This window comes from Fundulus heteroclitus, chromosome 13 (assembly GCF_011125445.2).
Source record: "Fundulus heteroclitus isolate FHET01 chromosome 13, MU-UCD_Fhet_4.1, whole genome shotgun sequence".
Classification (NCBI taxonomy): Eukaryota; Metazoa; Chordata; class Actinopteri; order Cyprinodontiformes; family Fundulidae; genus Fundulus; species Fundulus heteroclitus.
In genome coordinates this window covers 2481474-2501675 of record NC_046373.1, presented here as the reverse complement: position 1 = coordinate 2501675, position 20202 = coordinate 2481474, and the positions used below count along the sequence as shown (strand labels likewise).

Sequence of the window (20202 nt, the reverse complement as noted above, 5' to 3'; positions counted from 1 at the left end):
ACTCTTGTTTTTTTGTCTGCCTAAAAGTCTCACTGGTACCTCTCAATAGCGATTCCAAAACATCCACAATTGTGGTCATTCTGCCAGGGTGCAGCTCCCTGCTTTCTCTGAGATCATCCTCATCCTGCCAGCAAGTTTAGAAAGCGCAGCTGGCCTGCAGTTCTGCTTACACAGCATTTTAGTCTGAGTGCTGTTAACGGACATATCCCTCACATACTTCAGACAGCCTTGACATGGGCCAGAACAGCTGCCGACGTTTTCACAATTTCTTGATACTCCAGGTAACCGCCAGCTCCAAAAGGCAGAAATCCTGTTATCATAAATCCAATTTTAAACAGATTTTTAACATCCTCGACTGACAAAATTGACAGACACATGATCCTCCACGCACCGTGTGTCCAACTGCACATGTCCTGTCGGGCACAGTGGTTCTTCTTCACCCAGTTTTCTCGTTGAGAAAATTTGATCAATTGCGTTGAGAGTCCAGCTGACCAGATCCATAAGATATGGAAGATATGTAAAAAGAGGCTCCAAAAAAGACTGATAGAAGCAAGCAGGGACACGGAGAGGAAGAGAGAAGAGAAAAAAATTACTAAATTGTCAATTAGATTTAGGGTGGGTTAAGTGTTAAGATCAGGGTTGGGCCTTAGAAAGGTTAGGGTTAGGGGTTGAAACTTAATGTAAGTCAAGATGGGGTCCTCAGTATATGCCTAAAACAAATGTGTGTGTGTGTGTGTGTGTGTGTGTGTTCATTCAGTTCATTCAGGCTGAGAGAGAGAGAGAGAGAGAGAGAGAGAATTTGGCAGAGCAGGGCCTGTTTTTGGCCATTTGGGGGCTATTTTAATTAACAAGAGAGGAACTCAGACACATTTTTTTTTCTGCAGTGCTCACCAATAATACAGTTGCCAAAAAATTCTGCTTTTTAATTCTGTTAGATTCAAACTTTCATTTCCAGTCTTCTTCTCAAAAGAAACGGTGATGTTATGGATGGGGAGCGGTCTAATAATAAAGTAAACAAATAAAAATCCTCATGGATCACCAGGGAAAACAAAAAAGGATTTTTTTTGTTTATATTCTGAACAATATTATTTTATTTAATAAGCCAACATGAGAAGAACACTGCTGGAAAGGGTGAAAATGCTTAACAGAGAAGAAATAATAATTAACAGCTATTTCAAAAGTAACAGAGGAATGTGAAGAAATAGGGGCAAATAAGTGATACATCCTCTCACACAGGACTGCTACCTCTTGCTTTCAGCAGGTTGTTAGGCTAGCAGAGTGTGTGTCTGCTGAATAATAAATGTTGTGGCAGACATGTCCTCTTACAGATACATCTTTACAGGCATAGAAAGTGGCCTGCAGAAGGGTTTTAAAAAATCATGGCAGATTGAAATATGTTTTAAATTTAAAAGAGAACCTGATTAGATAAGTTGCAATAAAATATATTTGTGTCATAAAGATTATAATTTAAGTGCAACCAACATGTTAAACATTGCCTCTACTCAAATTGTCATTCATATGCTACATCCACTCTGAAAGACAAATCTTGCAGAAAATAAGGGGAAAATAAATTTAGAGCTAAATAGAACCAAACACACAACAGTAAATAGGTTTTTTTTATCCTCTGTTCTGGCTAAGGATCTGCTAGTCCACAAAAGCATTGTGGCTATTATTTATACAAAAAATAAAGTGTTTGCCCTGGAAAATAGGCTTTAAACTGGCTTGGGGTAAGGCGCTATATCTTCCTCCCCTTTCAAAAAATGAAAATATATAAATGTCTTAATCTATCCCTGCCCATTGTGAGCAGGCAGGTATCAACGGAAAATTGTTGTATTTCTCAATATTTAATCTAATACATAAGGTCAAACAACGGTAATTTGATTCATATAGCTATATTCATATACAGTGATAAAATGATGAGTTATATACCCCATTTTGAACGGGATCTCTAAGTGCCAGATGGTGTATTAACAGAGCCAACATATTTATAAATAGAATTGTAAGTAGAGATGATCTCAGTTTTCTGAGGATTTTAGCTGATACTGATTTATATTTAAGAACTATGATATAAGTACTGTAGATATAAAAAAGCATTGAAAATATTTTTTCTAAACTTCCTGCAGTGAGCAGTCATTAATTATTTACATCAGGAGCAGAGGCAATGCACAAGGGTGTGTAAGGGATCAGTTCCTGTAAAACAGGATTTTACTATATTAAAACAAGTTAAAAAAAACATTGTGGAATTGACATTTTTTACCTTCAGCATCATTGAATGCTAAAGCTAAAAAAGTAGTTTATATATGTGTATATCGTAGAGAATTTAGATTCTTACCTTAATTTGGAGATTTCCAAAAGGAGTCAAAATCAAAATCAACTTTAATTGCCAACTTTGTTGGTACAAACATGGAGTTTGATTCCAACTCTCAGATTGTGGGGGGAAAAAACAGACAAGCAGAACAGCAAGCTGCCAGGATTTCTAAATCCAAAATTTTCCCTTAAAGACAGAAGTCATATGCTTGAAAACGTAAACTGGAGCATCTTTGCTGTACTCCATTCAATCTTTTTGTTAAGTGGTGAAAATCTTGCCTTGTTTCTCTTGCTTTCTCACAGCCTGAAATACAGCTTGTCTGGATACAGTTCCCTTTTAAATCTGTGTTTTGTCTGAATTTGCTTTTAAACATCTGTATGGTTAAGAAAGTAGCTAATGTTGTCTTCTTTATTCAACAGTGTTGAATGAAGAAGACTCTGTTGCAACAGAGTGTTGTCAGCGTAACCTGGTTCCACTTGATTGGATTTTTGAGTTTTTGAACAGATGATTATGGGTCAGAGCCCATATTCTAGCCACCAGCAGATCATTTTCTTTCTATCCATCTTTAGCTGCAACTTGATGTTTAGAAATTCACTTTCACACCGGGCTTGAGAGAGCAACTCTAGTTGGTCTAAATTACAGAAAGTGAACTAAAATAAAATCTTACTTCAAAACTGTAAACATAGTGATCGCATCTGTGATCATAGAAAGGCCCTCATCTGATGGCAAAAAAAAGTTCACTTCTCTGCTCCAGAAATTAAGCTCTTTCCACTAGACTGGTGCCAGTTCTTTAATACTTCTTAAAAAAACACTGTAGGCTCCATAACCATACCCAGCTAAGTACCATCATTATTGCACTAAGAACATCTTTTTCAGCAAATATTCAATCCTCTGTTGTATTCAAATTCTTTTTTGTAAATGATGGTAGTTTAGACAGACAAATCATAATATTTAACAACACAAATCATATTAATCGCATTACTCCTACATGCAAAATTCCTAATATCACCAGCCTAATTTATTAATGCTGTTTTAAACTCCATGTGATGTTTTTGAATGCTTCGAAATCCAACTATTTTCATTTATGACACAAATAAAACTACAAATAAAAATGTCCTTTTATGCGGATGATGTTTTATTATATATCACCCAGCCAGAAATAACACTTCTTGCCATATTAGACAAAATTACATTTTTGGGTCCTTCCCGGATATATGACATTGGTGAACACCCTACGTGGGTGCAACTACATCAGGACGCATGTCATCTTTACTGTATAGGAGCTACAGCATACTGTTATCTCTCCTGCCCATCGATAAATCTTTATATATTTGCAATGTAGTGATACATAGTACCATATGTATTTTCAAGCAGATCAAATCACATTTCAAATTGAAGTCTTTGTCTTTAGGCCTTTAAACCATCTACTTCAGACACTACATATGAAATTTGGAGACAGCAAGAACTCTGTACAGTTGGTGATTTATATGAAAACGGTGTATTTGCTTCTTTTAACCAGATACAAGTGACAAATAAATTACCAGGGAGTTATTTCTTATGTCAATAAATTTGGTAGACTCATCCTATATCAAATATAAAAGGGGAGAGGAAATTGCTACCACAATCACGGATGCTCAATGGAACAAAGGTCTGGACAATATCCACAAATGTTCTAATAATGCATGACACCCTTTGATTCAATTCCAAATTCTACATCATTTACATTTTATAGGAAAAGACTGCATAAAATCTACTCTGAAATAGCTCCCTTCTGTGTGAAATGCTCCCTAGCTGAAGACGCTTTAAGCCATCATTTGTTTTTTGTGCCAAAGTTCAAAAATACTGGTGTGAGACCTTTGATTTGATATCTCAAATTCATGTAAAGCTGAATCCTGATCCCTTAACAATTATTTTATGCACCTCTAATGAAACTGTGGTGTTGAACAGTGTAAATCGATGTTTTATATCCTATCGCATTATTATTGCAAATAAACTTCTTATTCATTGTAAAAAAGAGATACTCCCCCGATAAAACTCTGGCTTAATAAACTTGTAAATACATTACATATGGAAAGGGTAAGTTACACTGTCCTCTTTTACAAAAATGTGGGCTCCTATTGTCCGACTCTTACAGTCAAAATGGAGACGTGTGTGTGTGTTTTAATCAAGATTATTAACCTGGGGAGTGGTGTCGTAGTGGTTAGAGGATTGCGCTTGTGTCCTGAAGGTTCTCGGTTCAACTTCCACAGACTGCCACTCTGGGTCCCTTAGTGAGACCCTTGTTGCAATGACGATAGGGATGATTGTTATTATTATTATTATTATTATAAAACAGATCTTGATTAAAAAAGAACGGTAATAAAAGACCTGCAATGTTAAAGAATTGGGTCAGAAATAGCATTTATAATTAAAAAAGGTAGCTTTATTGGCCTACCAATATACAAAAATTGCTAAAAGGTCATTCCTGAGCTTATCTGACTTCTTACTAATGTTAATGGTAAATGTTTTTATTACTTTTCTCCCTAAATTATGCATATTAAAAGTGAGGCTAACATAGGAGTTTAAAACTTGACACTCGCAATAATTTGATTGGTTGTTGAGGCCTACTATTACTAGCCTGCCTCAGAACCTAGTGAAGGCAATTCTTTCCTCTGGTCAAGCTAAGAGTTTGTGCGGACAGAGTAGCAGATTATAGGTGCAAAAGCCAGAAATAGAAGCAGCTGGTGCTAAGCCAGTATAAAGGGTTATTTAGCAGGTTTCACTTAAAATCCACTGCCTATAATGACTTTCAGGAGTCTCCCAATTAGTAAATAGAGTCCACATGTGTGAAATTTACACTCACTCAAAACACCGCTTTTCATTGCAGGTATGAGAGGTTTGTTAGAGAACATTACAGCACAAACAGTATCAAGATCAAGGAACGTGTACATTAGGGAAAAATCTGAGAAATTTAAAGTAGGGTTAAATTATAAACTAATAAAGTAATCTTTAATGCTCTTATATTGCACTGTTCTGTCTGTCTTTTGAAAAAGGTAGAGTGCATCTCACAATTGGAAACCTACCAAGATATGGCCGTCTAACAAAACTGAAAGGAGAGCATTAATTAAAGAAGCAGCCAGTATAGGCCTATGCTAACTCTGGAGAAGCTGCAGAGATCTACTGCTCCAATGGGATAATCTATTGACAGGACAATCATTAGTTGTGTCCTCCACAAACCTGGCCTTTTTAAAAGGGTGGCAAAAAGAAAAAATAGGTTTGAAGAAAACCATAAGAAATACTTGAAATTACTGACCAAAAAGCTTTTATGCCTAGGTGGTGGTGAGGAGAGCTTGTGCCATTTGAACCAATAGGAAAATACAACTGCAATAGCCGTCACTGAACCTTAAGAGGGCAGTGCAAAGACGGTTTTAAGACAAAATATCAAACAACTAAACAAGTTCACATAGGAATGTAAAAAAGTAAAGTAAAGTAGCAGTTTATCAGAAAGAAAGTTGATTTTAGGGTTAGTTACAATAACTATTTTTGAAAGCAAATACTCTAGTAGTGTAAGATAAGTAATAATTTGACAGAACTACTTTATGTATTATTTTACGAGTAGAATCTATACTTTGTCTCAATTACTGAAACTGAGTACTTTGTCCAACCAATTCTAAGATGGAGGTTTACCTTCCAGCAGGACAAACATATCGAGGCAGACGATTAGTGTCTGGTTTTGTTTAAAGTTTGTTCATGTGTACATATCAGTCATAGTCCAGCTATAAATCATATTGAGAATGTAATGCCAAACTGTATGTTTGATATTCATATGCATTTCATCTGTGTTGATTATGTGCTGGTCTATCAAAGAAGTTACACCAAAGTCTATGGCTGTAATGTGACAAAATAAGCAAGTTTCAGATTTTGGCCTGCCCCAAGGCACAGGGATATGTACTGATAGTCCATACATCAGTCCATGATGAAATGCTTTTGCACAGTGCATGTTGCGATGATAAAGAGGAATATATTGTCATAATTTTTAAAGCAATATAATGAATTACTGTAACACTTATTATATGTCTGTAATCCGCTCCCTTTATAATACGTTACCCTGAACACTGTGCCAACAAAACACAATTACCCTGAATAAAGTGTTGTTTTGGCCACATTGACATGAGTGAAGTGATATGACGGCGTATGGCGCTGCTAATTTAGACACAGAGCATTCATCTACTATATTTATCATCTTTTCTCTGTTATTCCTGGGCGAATATTTTTTTTTAAAGTGACAATGAGCAACATAAAATTTCTGCCTCTCTACTTTCTTCCTCTGTCGGCTATTGCCTACAGGGCAGCAGCACTCAGTCTGACAGCCTCCTTGGTTTTGTGTGCAAAAAATATTTTACAATTTTACTCCATCGTCTTGATCATTCTTTTCTGTCGGAACATTCTGAAGAGTGAACGGAGGCTTACAATTGCATTTTTTCTTTCCGTCTTACGTGTTTTTTTTTTGTTTTTTTTTTCCCCTCCACCGTTCAAGCCTATAAAGTCCATATCAGAGCAATTGAACATGGCACAAAGTGCACCGGTCACTGTACGGCACATTTATTAAGGCTTAAAACCAAAGCCTGTGAGCCTTATGCTCACATCCGCTACCTGCACTCCACACAAATTACAGTGACGGCTGGGTTTGTTTGGCAGCCAAAATGTTTCAACAGGTATGACCCGCGCATGTGAAAATGCAGTGCGCAATTTGCTTATTGTTAGAAAAGTTCAATTGGCATGAATGCTTTAGCAAGTTACTGCAGATACCCCAAGCATTCAAACAAACCCAAAGCCTGGAGTAATTTGCGATGGTTTTACTCTGTGTGTGTGTGTGTGTGTGTGTGTGTGTGTGTGTGTGTGTGTGTGTGTGTGTGTGTGTGTGTGTGTGTGTGTGTGTGTGTGTGTATGAGCATATTTTAGCTCTCGCCGCTGTGCTTCCTACATGCACAGGTGTGTACATTGCTTTTGCCAGCCACCATGTGCCATGCACTTCAGCCTTGTCTTGTTAGTGTGCACTCCCCTGACCAACCTGTCTCATCCTCTCACGTCAACCAGCCTCTTATTCCTTCGCTCGCTCCCACACATATACACAAACTCCCGCTCAGGCCGTCCTCCGGCCATAGTGTCTGTGTCAACGTTGCATCTGGTAAACACGACAATAGACACGTACTCCTGCCGCAAATAGGCAGACAAACATGCAAGGAGACAGACACACGCATCCAGACTAACAGGATAATGACTGGACAATTAGGCACATGCTTGATCTGTCTGGATGTATCCAGTCATCTTAGGCCCTCCAGCAGCCATTATTCAGGCATGGACACACACACATTCATAACACACACACACACACACACACACACACATATACAACACAATACACTGATGCACACTTGACTGAATGGAACACTGTGGAAAGCTATTTGTTTCATCAGTCTGACCTCTCTGAATTGATGTATTTGTGTGTTTAAGGATTCTGATTCTTGTTTACAGGTGTCATAAACTAGTTGACCATTTTCAGTAGATTTTCCTTTTATCTATAAAAACTGCTGAAGGAAAAATCTAGATTGGCTTTAAAAGACCTTCTGTTTCATGGTCATTCCACTGATATACACTCGTTTTAAAAAAAAAATAGTTTAACAGTGAGATATCAAAATCTGTTTACCGTTTCAATAAATTATTTGGTACATCCAAGGCGTAAAGGCTTTTCAGTTTGGTCAGATTTTTGTAATGACTGCTTTTTTAAGATGACTTATTTGCATTCAATGACATTTGACAGATAATGGAGTGGTTTGATCAGTTTTGATTAGAACGGGTAGATCAAAGTTGAAGCCTTGGTCCTCAGATGAAATCAAGTCGATTACAAACTCAGGTTTGGGATCACACGTCCTACAAGAATAAGGCCACAAGTCAGATTCAGGACTCAGCCGATGCACTGTTGATGAGGCCTTAGGGCCAAAAATGTAGATCTTCAATGAGATGGACTGGGATAGATAGATGGATGGATAACCATAAAGCACTGATAATCATAGAACGACAATAGCAAAAAAAGCGATAAAAAATCATACAAGATTACAAAATATATTTTAAACAACCAGGTCTTCTGCACATACCATCATAGGGAAAACTGTATATAAACTGTTTAGTGATTATTAAACTTAGACAATACACAAGTGAGATCAGATGTCTATGTACCGTATATGATTGATAATAAAAAGCCTAATTCCTATCTCAGATTTTAGAAAGTTTTCACCTGCTGACGTTGATTTTAGTTCATTCTGGTGTCTTTTATAAAATTCAGTATCTATGATATCCAAACAGGTTCTAATAATTATGTTTATCATCTTCCCATTGTGAGCAGTTAAAGATGATGTTATTCTGAGAACTAACTTTCATCATAGAGATTAAAATTTAAACTGTCTTTGCATCTTACATTTGCGTTTTACTTTATCTTATCTGGGGTTGCCATCAGACTGCCGATGTTTCAATATTCAGAATGATCCATGACTGAGAGAGCATGAAAGCTTCAAAAGATAAAGTAGATCAACATCGCTGGACCGATTTCAGCCCTTCTTTGGGCTCCTTTAAGGGTTGTTCTCTCACAGCTGGAATGAACTGCCGATTTCTATGTGTTCCCTCTAACTCCATATTTAAACATTTTCCTGATATTTGAAATAGCTGTTTTGGTGTGTTTTTCACTATAGTAACAATTTCCACACCAAAGAGTGTTGCGTTTAGTGCTTACATATGGTGTGTTCACCGACCAAGAAAATTTGGATTTTAGAGTGTTGGGTAAGGCCTCTAATTTCACATGTTGAACAATGAGCGTATGTTTTTTTTCTCGTTTGTTTTTTATTTTGTTTGCAGAGTGAAAGATGTAGGGTGCAATCATATGTAGGCAGGGTGTCTTTGCATGTCCCTTTGTTGCTGGTAATGTGATCCTTAACTCCAGCTGTACTCCATTTGAATGGATGATCCTCACCACCATCATAGCAAACTGCATTGTCCTGGCTCTGGAACAGCACCTTCCTGATGGAGACAAGACGCCTTTGTCCGAAAGACTGGTAAAACAACCTCGACACACGCATGCGAAATTCATACACTCCCCTTGTGCATTGTGAGCAGTTATGGGGTTGTTTATTCTCTGTCATATTAACTTTTATTGATTTTGTTTTATTGTTTTATCTTCAGTTGTAAAGTGACCTTGAGTGTTTTGAAAGGCGCTTCTAAATAAAATGTATTATCATTATTATTATTATTATTATTAAAGGCTTGCAAACACAGAGCTATGTAATGGAGAACGGACACAGATACAATAAAAAAATTCACTAAAGCAGAAATTAATACAAAAGAGAACAATGACAACATATACATATGATAGTTAGGATTGCAACTGCAAACATTTTTTACAAGTCGATACATCAAATCATTGTTTGCAACACTGATTTCTTTGTAAAACTTTGTTTTGTTTTTTTTACTTATATTGTTAAAATATTATGTTATTATGAAGTTATGGATTATTCTCAAAGTTAAAGCCCTTTTCTGTAAAATGCAGCAATTTTACATTCCATATTGATAATTTCTTCCTAAATGTCCTGATCAAAACCGATGTGCATGCAAAAACATGACCCAAAGTCTGCCTGCCACTAACCCTGGTTTTCATCTAATCTCACTTTCTCTCAACCTTCACACCCCATACATTCTTTTATCCTCCTTTTTTATTCTCTCACATCCTCCTTTTTCTGCCCCTCTGTTCTCTGTCTTCTCACCTTTCTGTCCTGTAGGAAGAGACCGAGCCCTACTTCATAGCCATCTTCTGTTTTGAGTCTGGAATCAAGATCTTGGCTTTGGGATTTGCGTTACATAAGGGCTCTTATCTAAGGAACGGCTGGAACGTCATGGACTTTGTGGTCGTCCTCACTGGGTAAGTGCACAGTGACAATTCACGCTACCTTGGACTTTTTGGCTTGCTGTCATCTCTTTGTTGTTCAAATAGTGCATAGTGTTTCTAAAAATGAAACATGGCTACTTGTTTTGCTTATTGCAGTTTTGTTGTAACAATCTGATGCAAAAAGGCTTTACAATAATATCTCCTAAATTTCTTATTAGATTTTTTTGACCATTAAATAGTTTTATTTGTTGATGTTAGATATAATTTTTGGGTATCCGTTTGTATTTGTAAATAACAAACAGAAGTAATTGCTGAATGTTGACTCAAGTGGAAAATAGGCACAACACAGACAGGTTTATTTGATTGACCAATGTGTCTTATTGTAGAAATTATACTATTATTGTTGAATGTAAATAATGAAATATGATCAGTTTGTACATTTAATCTCAACTTTCAAATTTGTGTTTTTTGTGTGTGTGCCTCCTGTACTATGACTTCCTCCTTTCTCTGGCATCAAACGACTAATGCAGCCGCAGCAGAGGTCTTGTTTGACAAGGTGTGCATGTGTGATCAGGGCCACTCCCCCCTAAGTCGCTATCCTCTTTTAATGAGGACACAAACACACATACACACATACATGGAGAGGCTGGATCAGAGCCTCCCTGCAGGGAGCAGCAACCAGGGCAAAGTGAAATGTCACTTTTCCGAGAAAATGGGGGGCGCGTTTGTTGTTATGGCAATGGCAGGCAGAGAGGAAGAAAAATGTTCCTCCATCCCCACCTTTTTCCACCTTCTTTGAGTGTTCACTTTAAATCCTGACCATCAAGATGATAATAAAAGACAATAGTATCAGTTCTGACGCTATTTGAACTGATGTAATCACTTAAAATTTTACTACTTATTCTAACTCCAAGTTTCAGTCTCAAGATCTGCAGAGCTGGTAGGGGCACCCAACTTGTAGTTGTAATTGGAACAAAAGTTTGTTCTCTGTATTGATTCTGGGGTTGAATAATAATAATTATCCAATGTTGAAGATTGTATATATATATATAAATGTACTAATGACTTTTTGAAATGCATTGCAGTACCACCCCTTGACAAAATACATTCTAATGGCCGTGAATCAGCACTGCCCTGCCTATTCCCAACTTGGATAGCATGCATCAGATGTGGGGGCTCTTATGCACACTTGGAAGCCGCTAGTCTTTTTATGTCATTGCAACATACCTTCCAATGAAATTTGTCCTCTGTGTTTAACCCATCTCGTAGAGAGCAGTGTCCTGCCACTGTGTGGCATCTGGATAGCATTCTGGGGCTATGGGTCTTACTCAGGGACCCAGAGTGGCAGTCTGAGGGATTCAGACCCAGAACCATGCAGCCACTCCAGGACACACTCGCGCTGCTCTCTGACCACTAGGCCACCGCTTCCCCTTACAGATACAGATGCACCTCATACTTTGCAGTGTGAAATAAATCACATTATTTTCCTTCTACCTGACAACTGTTTTGTCGGCCTATCGCTTGTATCCCTATAATCTGATTTTGTGTTTGTCACATGAAAACAGATTGAAAAGTTCAAGAGGTAAGAGTAGTTTTGCAAGACACAGCAACCTTTCATCGAGAATTAGGTGCAGCCCCTTTTTTACAAGCGACCGGCGTCACTAAACGGCAGCTGAACTAAACTCAGCTCTTTTTCCAGCGCCATGGGTGAATGGATGGATGGATGAATTGCTAGATACAGTAGATGTTAGATGATATGGTGGGAGAGAGAGAGGCAGAGGAAGCCCTCTGAGACCAAATGAAGCCCCTTGCCAGAGTAGCAGTAGAGTACTACTGCAGCTAAATAACAGAGGAAGGGAGAAAACCGAGGAGGAGGTAGAGGAAGGAACCACGTGACAGTGTCTCTCCGTTCCCCTGGGCTCTGCATAACAGGACAGAAAGAAATAGAAAGAGAGGGGAAATACAAGATTTTGCTTATTTGCCTTTCCCCCCCCTTATAGACAGTGTAAGGAGGACAGAGCGGTTCAAAGCTAGAGACTGCAGAAAAGGACGAGAGTGATGGCTGTGGGGACAGGGAGAGTGAGAGTGATGTATGGAGGAAGAGAAAGAGGGAGAGGTTTGGAAGAGGGATGGGTGGAGGAGGAGCAGGGAAGGCGAAGATGGAGATGGAACAAAGGAGGAGGGGAGAGAGAGGAATGAAAAATGCAGAGAGGGAATGAATGTGTGTGTAAGCGCTGCAGTAACCTGCTTTCCTCAGCCCTCTATGATCAATCACTCAGCGCAGCCTATATAACACACAGTGCTGGTTCCTCATGGTGGATATGAACACACAGAAGCACACACACACACCATCTCTTTCTTTAGTCATTTAAGTGTACATACAGGATTACTGTCCAGCGTCTAGACTGCAAGCTACATTGACATTAGAAAGCACCGCTTTCAATCATGTAGAATAACTCGCGGGGAAAAAAAAGGTGTGAATGCAGTCTAAAGAAGCTCTCGTGTTTGTAGAGCCAAAATCAAGCCATAATTCTCCCTTTGCGTGTGGGTTAGGTCAACCCTGAGTTGTGCATGTGATGCACCAGCCATTTACGATGAAATGGCTGGTGTGGTTGCTACATTTAATTTATCCAATAGCCTTTAGTCAGCTTTTGGGATTTTACCCCCACCACCATGCAGTAATGCACAGATGATTCATGTCTAGGTCATTCAGCAAAAGCTCCTTTCTCTGAATTAGATGTTTAAAAAAGATCACATGAAAGAAGGATCACGAACTGTGGTCAGTCTATGAGGATACTGTGAAAAAAACAGAAAAAAATAGATTTGAACATGTAGGGTCATGTGTAAAACGTCATTAAATTGGTAATCCTTTGGGTACGCTGCCCTTCTTCATACCAAGACTTAAGACTTTTAATCTAGTTACAGATTTTAGTGTTAATAGTGTCAGTCTCTCTTTTTCTCACTTTTATATCTTCTCTCTTGGTTTCTAGAAGAATGCATGCTTGTGCAGTGTGAGTCGTGACTGTGCAGGCTTCTGACAGTGTTGTGAAGTGTCTGCACTTGTCTGTACGCACGCACGTGCGCTGACTTCATTCTTGGCAAAGGTGCTGGTGAGAGAGACACTTGATGGGAACAAGAATTAATGAGAGGATGGAATAAGAGCAGAGGGGACGCACCAGGAGAGACACAAAGGCAGACGAGGCTGAAGTATTTAGTATTCAGGAACGTCAGCGCATTGATTTTTATTTGCCATGCAGTGACATCACAATGAAATTTAATCATTTACAGTAGAGTCTGGCCAAGTCGATCAATACAAGGACACAAAAGATGTCCCTACTACTCTTCAACTGGTGTTCACCAAGAAATAGTCCAAAAATAGGCACCTGTCATCTCTCAGCCATAAAGTGTATTTTAAGTGAATTTTAAGCTATTTACACAGGAAAAAAAATATGCCTGCTATCCAAAAACAATACTTTGGAACATAAATATCTTTGTGTCTTTTAATTTATATTTGCAGAAATTATAAAAATGACTAGCAAAGTCAGAGAAGTGTCATAGTTTAATTCTCTGTTCTCCAAATCAATTTATGTATTTTAAGATTTTCGGACTATATGACGCACCCGATATCCTTAAATTTTCTCAAACATTTACACTGTGCCTTATAATCCGGGGCGTTTTAAGTATGATTCCCATACTTGTTGTGCCTACTAACCAATTTTATGTGGTACAATGCGCTAAAAAAGTCTGTTAAAATGTCTAAGTACGACTTTAGTTAGCAACAAAGCTGCTCCGTTCAATAGGTATTTGGAGCATTACGGTGCGCTGAGTCTCAACCTGATTGGCCCCGTAACAGGACCCCTGAGCAGTCTACAAGACAGCCTGACTGTAATGTATAAACTAGTTCATTCATGTAAGGCATCCGTGCCCAGAGTACGTGCTAGCAACAATAAACCAAGGAAGGTAATTCAATATACCAGTGAAGTTTATTTTGGTTAGAAACAGGATAGTGTAGTCCAACTACTCGGTCTTCGAGGCAGAGACGGAAAGTTTGTTCGTCTCCCTCTCAGGTATGTGTATGCGGAGGGGCGGAATGATAACAGTGATGCTACACACTAGAGAAGACTATTTAATGCACCTTATAATCCAGTGCGGTGTGCCTTATGTATGAGCATAGACACGTTAATTCACAGTACGTCCAAAAAATACGGTAATACCGAGTCTCCAATACCTTCATGTTTTAATACACAATCTTTCACTGTTAGTGTCAATAAAGTCATTAAAATCAGTGCCATGTACTGTATCTTTGACTGACAGCTCAATATTATAATCCCTGTTGTGATCTATAACTTTTTTTTATATTTCTTGCATTATTGCTTGTTTGGCATCACAACAAATCCTGCTTGTTTCTCCAACTTGCAAATAGAACGTGCTCAACTTAGATGGTATGTACTTCCAAGATTGACCTCCGACTTCCAAAGCAAATTGAAAGCAGTATAATAAGACCCTCTATTAATAGCATCTTCAAACTCATTGATTTTAGTGTCCACAATTTTTATCTGGTGTCAAAATGTGTTGTGACTGGTTCAGATGTAAGTAGACAAGGCTAGCATGTCCACTTGCCCCTGGCATTAAAATCTGTCCTCCATATGATATACAGTTACCCCCTTTACATGCAAATAAACCCATATTACGGACTTGGCTAAGTCAAGTTTGTTGGTCAGCTAAGCCAGCAAAGTGATCTGCTGGTCTTTCTTAACATCTGCAGATCATTGAAGAATAACTATGTTATTATTCAAGAAGGAATTTGGCCGAGGTTCACTAGAGTTTAATGTTTGTTGAATTATTTCAGCAAATTCCTTACAAGCTTCTTAGCTAAATAGATGTAACTTGAGAGAGATAAAGGAAATTACTTGTATGCATCACAATCTGCACAAGCAATTAAATGTGCTAAAAAGCCATTCGATTATTTTCCCGTGGTGCTGCTAGGTTTGACCCTTTGTCTACTCATAAGAATAATACAAAAACATTTTAACAAATAGAATCATGTCCTGATGCATCTCAAAAATCTAGGCGGAAAAAAAATGCTAAAAGTATGATTCTATTAAAATAAAGTCTTGAGCAGGTCCTCTGAACGGGTTCCTCTCAGGAGTTAAAGGTGAATTCAGTCTTATAAGCAATACCTTTGCAAAGTGAATCGACAAGTTGAACGATGACAATCTTTCCATTTTCTGTTTGATTGTCACTGTTTAACTCACTGAAAGACTAGGCAAAGGTACTGCTTATGAAGCTGAGTTTACCTTTAACTCCTCCGACTCTTGAAGAAGAGATAAACCGTTTAAACCCAGAAGAACCCATCCAGTGAACCTACTCACCTTTTTTCAATAGAATCATATTTTTAGCATATTTAAGATCGCTGTTTAAGCATTTTAGAATTGCTAACAGCAGTGTTGATTTTGAGAACACAATTTTGAGTCTTCTTCTTCTTCTTCTTTTTTTCTTGAGTCGTCCTGCACAACCAGTAGGAGTTTCTGTTACAAGCAGCCCATGTTTAGGGTCCCTGTATCATCTACAGCTTATTTTGTATGTCTTGCATTAATACATACCAATGATGCAGATGTGCACCATGTTAATTTCCATTCTGTTTAGCATCTCCTTCTGCTGTATGAGATCCATGAAACTGCTGGACATGGAGCTCGGCATGTTTGTGATTGTTAAGGATTTCCATCCAATCGGTTGTGAGGCTAAACAGTGACACAGGGCAAACTTCCTAACTCTAAAAGTGCAATAAAAAAATAAAGACATTGGTAATGACATTAGTTGCCACACCCCATAGGTGATGGTAAGTATTTACCCTGCATCACATCACTTGCTGCAAAAAATGATAAAAGTTTATATTTGGATACATTTAACTTTTTGTCCATGCAAAAAATGCTTAGTCACAAATGAAGAGATGCATTTACAGGGGATATATGTTCATATCACAGAATATGATTTACGTTTAACTCGTGTTTAAAATACTCTTTGGTTGTAATGAAAGTCATCATAGCAGCATTTAAGACCACACATGTTTGACTTCAATGGTGTTCAATGGTAATGCTATTCAAAGCACAACAGCATAATAGTGAAAAGAATGAGATCAACTAATTTATCTGACACTATGGGGAGGGGGGTGGGGTGGGGATGTGGGGGTCCTGCGTCAAGTACTGCATCAGGCTGGGACACTGAATGACATCAGAACCCAGAACAGGTGGAAACAGAACCTCTGACTCACAGGAGGAGCAAATCATACCTTAGATTGCGTCAGCACAAGCCCAGATTGTTTCATCTGGTCTTCATTAATGCTGTTTTGAGCTGCATTGTCCCAAGCCATCGGGTTTAATGAACAGATGAACACAAGAGACTTTAACGATGGAAAGCTTCCATCGTCCAACAACCAGGAGTTATACTTTTCTGTTTGTTATCTCTTTTTTTATTGGCTGTCAAGAAGTAGTCATCCATTTAAACTGGTCAAACAGGCATGGTATCATTAAAAAATAAATAAATAAAAATATGTCCAATATGTAAAGGGAATTAGGGTCACAGAGCCAGAGAGATGGAGAGGGAGAAACGTGCTCACTGAAAGTTGTCCTTTTGCCATCACTTCCATTATCATTATTGCTCTGCAGTCATTTACAGGCTTGTGACTCTGCCATACATTCTCCTATACCCTGCAACTTAATGCACTGTAGGGTATCTGCTGCATTCAAACTCCCAGTTTTTTTAACATTGTTAGGCTGGATAAGCATTGTACCGTAGGTATGCTTGATGGCATTCAAAGATATGAATTTGCAGTGTGTCATTCCATCTGTGCATTAATAGCTTCGTGTTAAAACATCCAAGTGTAGCATATAATTTACATAATGGCTGTAATGAAAAGAAATGTAGGTTGGAATTAGTTTGAAGGAGAATGAGGTCAGTGTAAGTATTACAAAAAAAAAACATGAACTTAACGTTTCTTCTACATAGACTTTCTGCTTCCCTGCGCACTTTAAATGCCTTTTATCATTGAATGCTTATTTCAGGCAAGAGAAAGCATCTTTCTCAAGACATTGAGCGAGTCTCTCATGATGATGTTTTTTCTGACAATTCAAACTGTTGGTGTATTCTTCACTTTATATGAAAGCCAACTGCTGCTACTTTGAATTGAATCATAATAGACAAAATCCAAGATCATGACGCTTAATTGCATTTTATCCTTGTAATTCAAGGGAAGTTTAATACTGAATGTGCATTATGGAATGTTGAATGTGAAACTGGTTCTGTTCTGTAAAATTAGTCAATATTTTAGAGTATAATGTCACACAAGTCTCACATTGCCTAAAAATCTGGTTCTGATTGGCTGACCTGTCATGTAGTTATGTTTAATAAGAAAGTTGGGAATCTGAACTCAACAGAGTCACCGGGACCTGGCCAGATTGGAGCTGCGGTATCAATAAATAATTGTTTTCCATCTTTCGTCTAACTTTTGGATAAACTTTCTGCAAAGAGTTTTGTTTACCCTGTGTGTCTCTGCTGAGCTCAGCAGCATTCAGTGTCTTTCAACTTAGCAAATTAACTTGTTCCAAATCCAAACTCAGGGACCATCCAGAAATCCAAACTCAGAGCAAAGAGCTCACTTTCCCTTTTTAAAAGAGACGCATTAATAAGTCATAGAAGGGGAAACAGCAGCACAGGTTGGACACACCAACTTATTTCCCCTCAAAATCATTCTTTGTTCATGAACTCTTAATTAGACCATCAAATATATTTTCCTCTTGGCATCAGAGAACTTTAAGACGCTGAATCTGCTAAGTTCTAATTAAAAAGATATCTGATGTTAACATCTATTCATCAACAAACTGTGTAGCTTAATATTTATCCTGTAGACAGCAATTTATATAGGTTCCAAATTCTGTAGCGTATTTCATTGATAGCAATTTCACATTGAATAGTGTTTTGGTACTTGTTTAGTAGTTGTATTTTTTAAGGTGTGACTTAAAAGTCACACCTATGCAGATGACTGTTTGCTTTAGAAGCGTACTTAAGCATTTGTTAATATGCCTTTGCCCAAAAGAAACTGTGTTTGATATTATTGGGCAGAAGTAGCTGGATGGATTTTATAGTTCACAAAGGTATTTTCACCTTATTTAACTTTTTAATATATATTTATTTTAGTTTTTGCTTTTACTTGAATTAGCTTAGTTGGAAATTTAATTTGGTAAGTTTGATATATAATCTCCTACCTATAAAGGGGATTTGTGCGATGATACTGGTGAGCAAAGTCCCTGGCACTTCCAAGAAATCACAAAATGCATGCCACTTTGAAAGACCAACACATTTTCGTAAAAGGCTGCTTCCAGCATTTGGTGCTTTGTGCTCACCCACACACACCTTGTCAACAGAAATAGTCACAGACAGAAAAAGACACCTACAGACAAATAATGTTATGCCAGCTGGGTGTGTTAAGGTAAAAAGCATTTGCTATTACCACGCCCCTCAACATTAATGGTAAAAAAATAAATATTTTGAAAGACTGAATTCTGACTCTTGAGTATTTGGACATACTATATTATGGCATTATGAGATTCTTACAGTATGAACATGTAACATGCATCTGTTGCTTTTATATGAACTAGAAAAGAAATGATTATTTCTACTCATACCATAAAATAAACACATGATTATTATGACCTCAAATATCATCATAATGTTCATATACATTACAGATGGGGGGGGGGGCTGCACATATAATACTTTCTATTATTCCGAATATTAATATAACTATGAACTGCTATTAACGATTAATTAGTTTGGTATGTATATCTAAGGAGCTTTAACAGACATGCTGCGTCTGCCTCAGCTGTTGCAGCACCCAGCCAAGTGCTCAACGTTTCAGGTATGCCTTAAAAAGTACATAACATCAAGAGGTTTATTAAAGCAGGAATGTGTAAATTTTGAATGGCAATATGGATCCTCTGTGTGGGCTGCCGTTCTCAAAACCCACCTACTGTAATTTGAGAGGGTCAGATTCCGTTGCTGAATGAGCACTGCTCTGGGTCAAATGACCCATTCTAAGTTACAGCAGTCTGAGTAACAACAAAACAAAACAGATGGGACACTTACCTGATCAGACATTTTTTTGTTCTACAAGTAGGATGTTAATCTATAGGGGTAAATGTTGCCTTATCTTACAAGTAACTTAATGACTTCTTTCTGCTGGTCCAAAGTGGTCTGCAATCACATTCCAAAACATGGATGGGAGGCTGTTTAATTTTGCGACAGTGCAGCTGTGTTCTAGTGGCCTTTCGGGCAGTAAACCTTGAGTTAAGGTATAGCACCTAGTGGCTAAAAAAAAAAGTTAAAAGTGCTGTTTTAAGATCAGACCTAAAATTTCAATAAAAAATTGTCTTTGCTTAATCATCTGTAACCCTGTAATTTCCACATCCTCCGCTTGTATGTGTCCATTCCAGTCCAGACTACCTGTGTGAGTTCATGAAAAGCAAAGCCTACCGCGTCACGGTTCATCCGTCTAGCTCCGCTCCAAAAATTCCTTGGAGCACAAGTAGAAACATGTGCGATTAGAGTCTTACAAGCAGATGCAAATCTATTCGGAGAAGATTGCCATGTTTAAAATGAAATATTGAAATGGACAAAATCCTTCCTTATTTGGTGCAAAAAGAGTGGTTTCATCCGATGTTTGAATAAAACATTTATTTACTGTGAAATTAAAAGAAAATAGTGGTGAAAGATTCTATTTACACCATTACAATTAGGTTGTTGACGTTCTTTCTCTTGTTGCTATGATTGCACATGGGAGCTTGACCTGGCCAGAGCTCACGGAACGAAACGGAACAGAAAAATTGGAGTTGTTCATACTTTTTCCTCCATCCATCCATTGTTTGTATCCACTTGTCCATGCGGGGTCACGTGAGAGGTCCCGCAAGTCCAGCAGTGATTGGGCGAG

At 37.9% G+C, this 20202-nt stretch overlaps 1 protein-coding gene across 1 annotated transcript in view; it reads left to right on the top strand.

The window, feature by feature from the left end:
- Positions 1 to 11637, top strand: part of LOC118565414 (voltage-dependent P/Q-type calcium channel subunit alpha-1A-like) — a 106502-nt gene extending 94865 nt beyond the window's left edge. The window contains exons 4-6 of the mRNA XM_036145849.1: positions 9288 to 9393; positions 10114 to 10253; positions 11490 to 11637. Of these exons, the coding sequence (XP_036001742.1) occupies positions 9288 to 9393; positions 10114 to 10253; positions 11490 to 11637 (394 nt within the window). The remainder of the gene's footprint in view (positions 1 to 9287; positions 9394 to 10113; positions 10254 to 11489) is intronic.
- The last annotated feature ends 8565 nt before the right edge of the window (positions 11638 to 20202 follow it).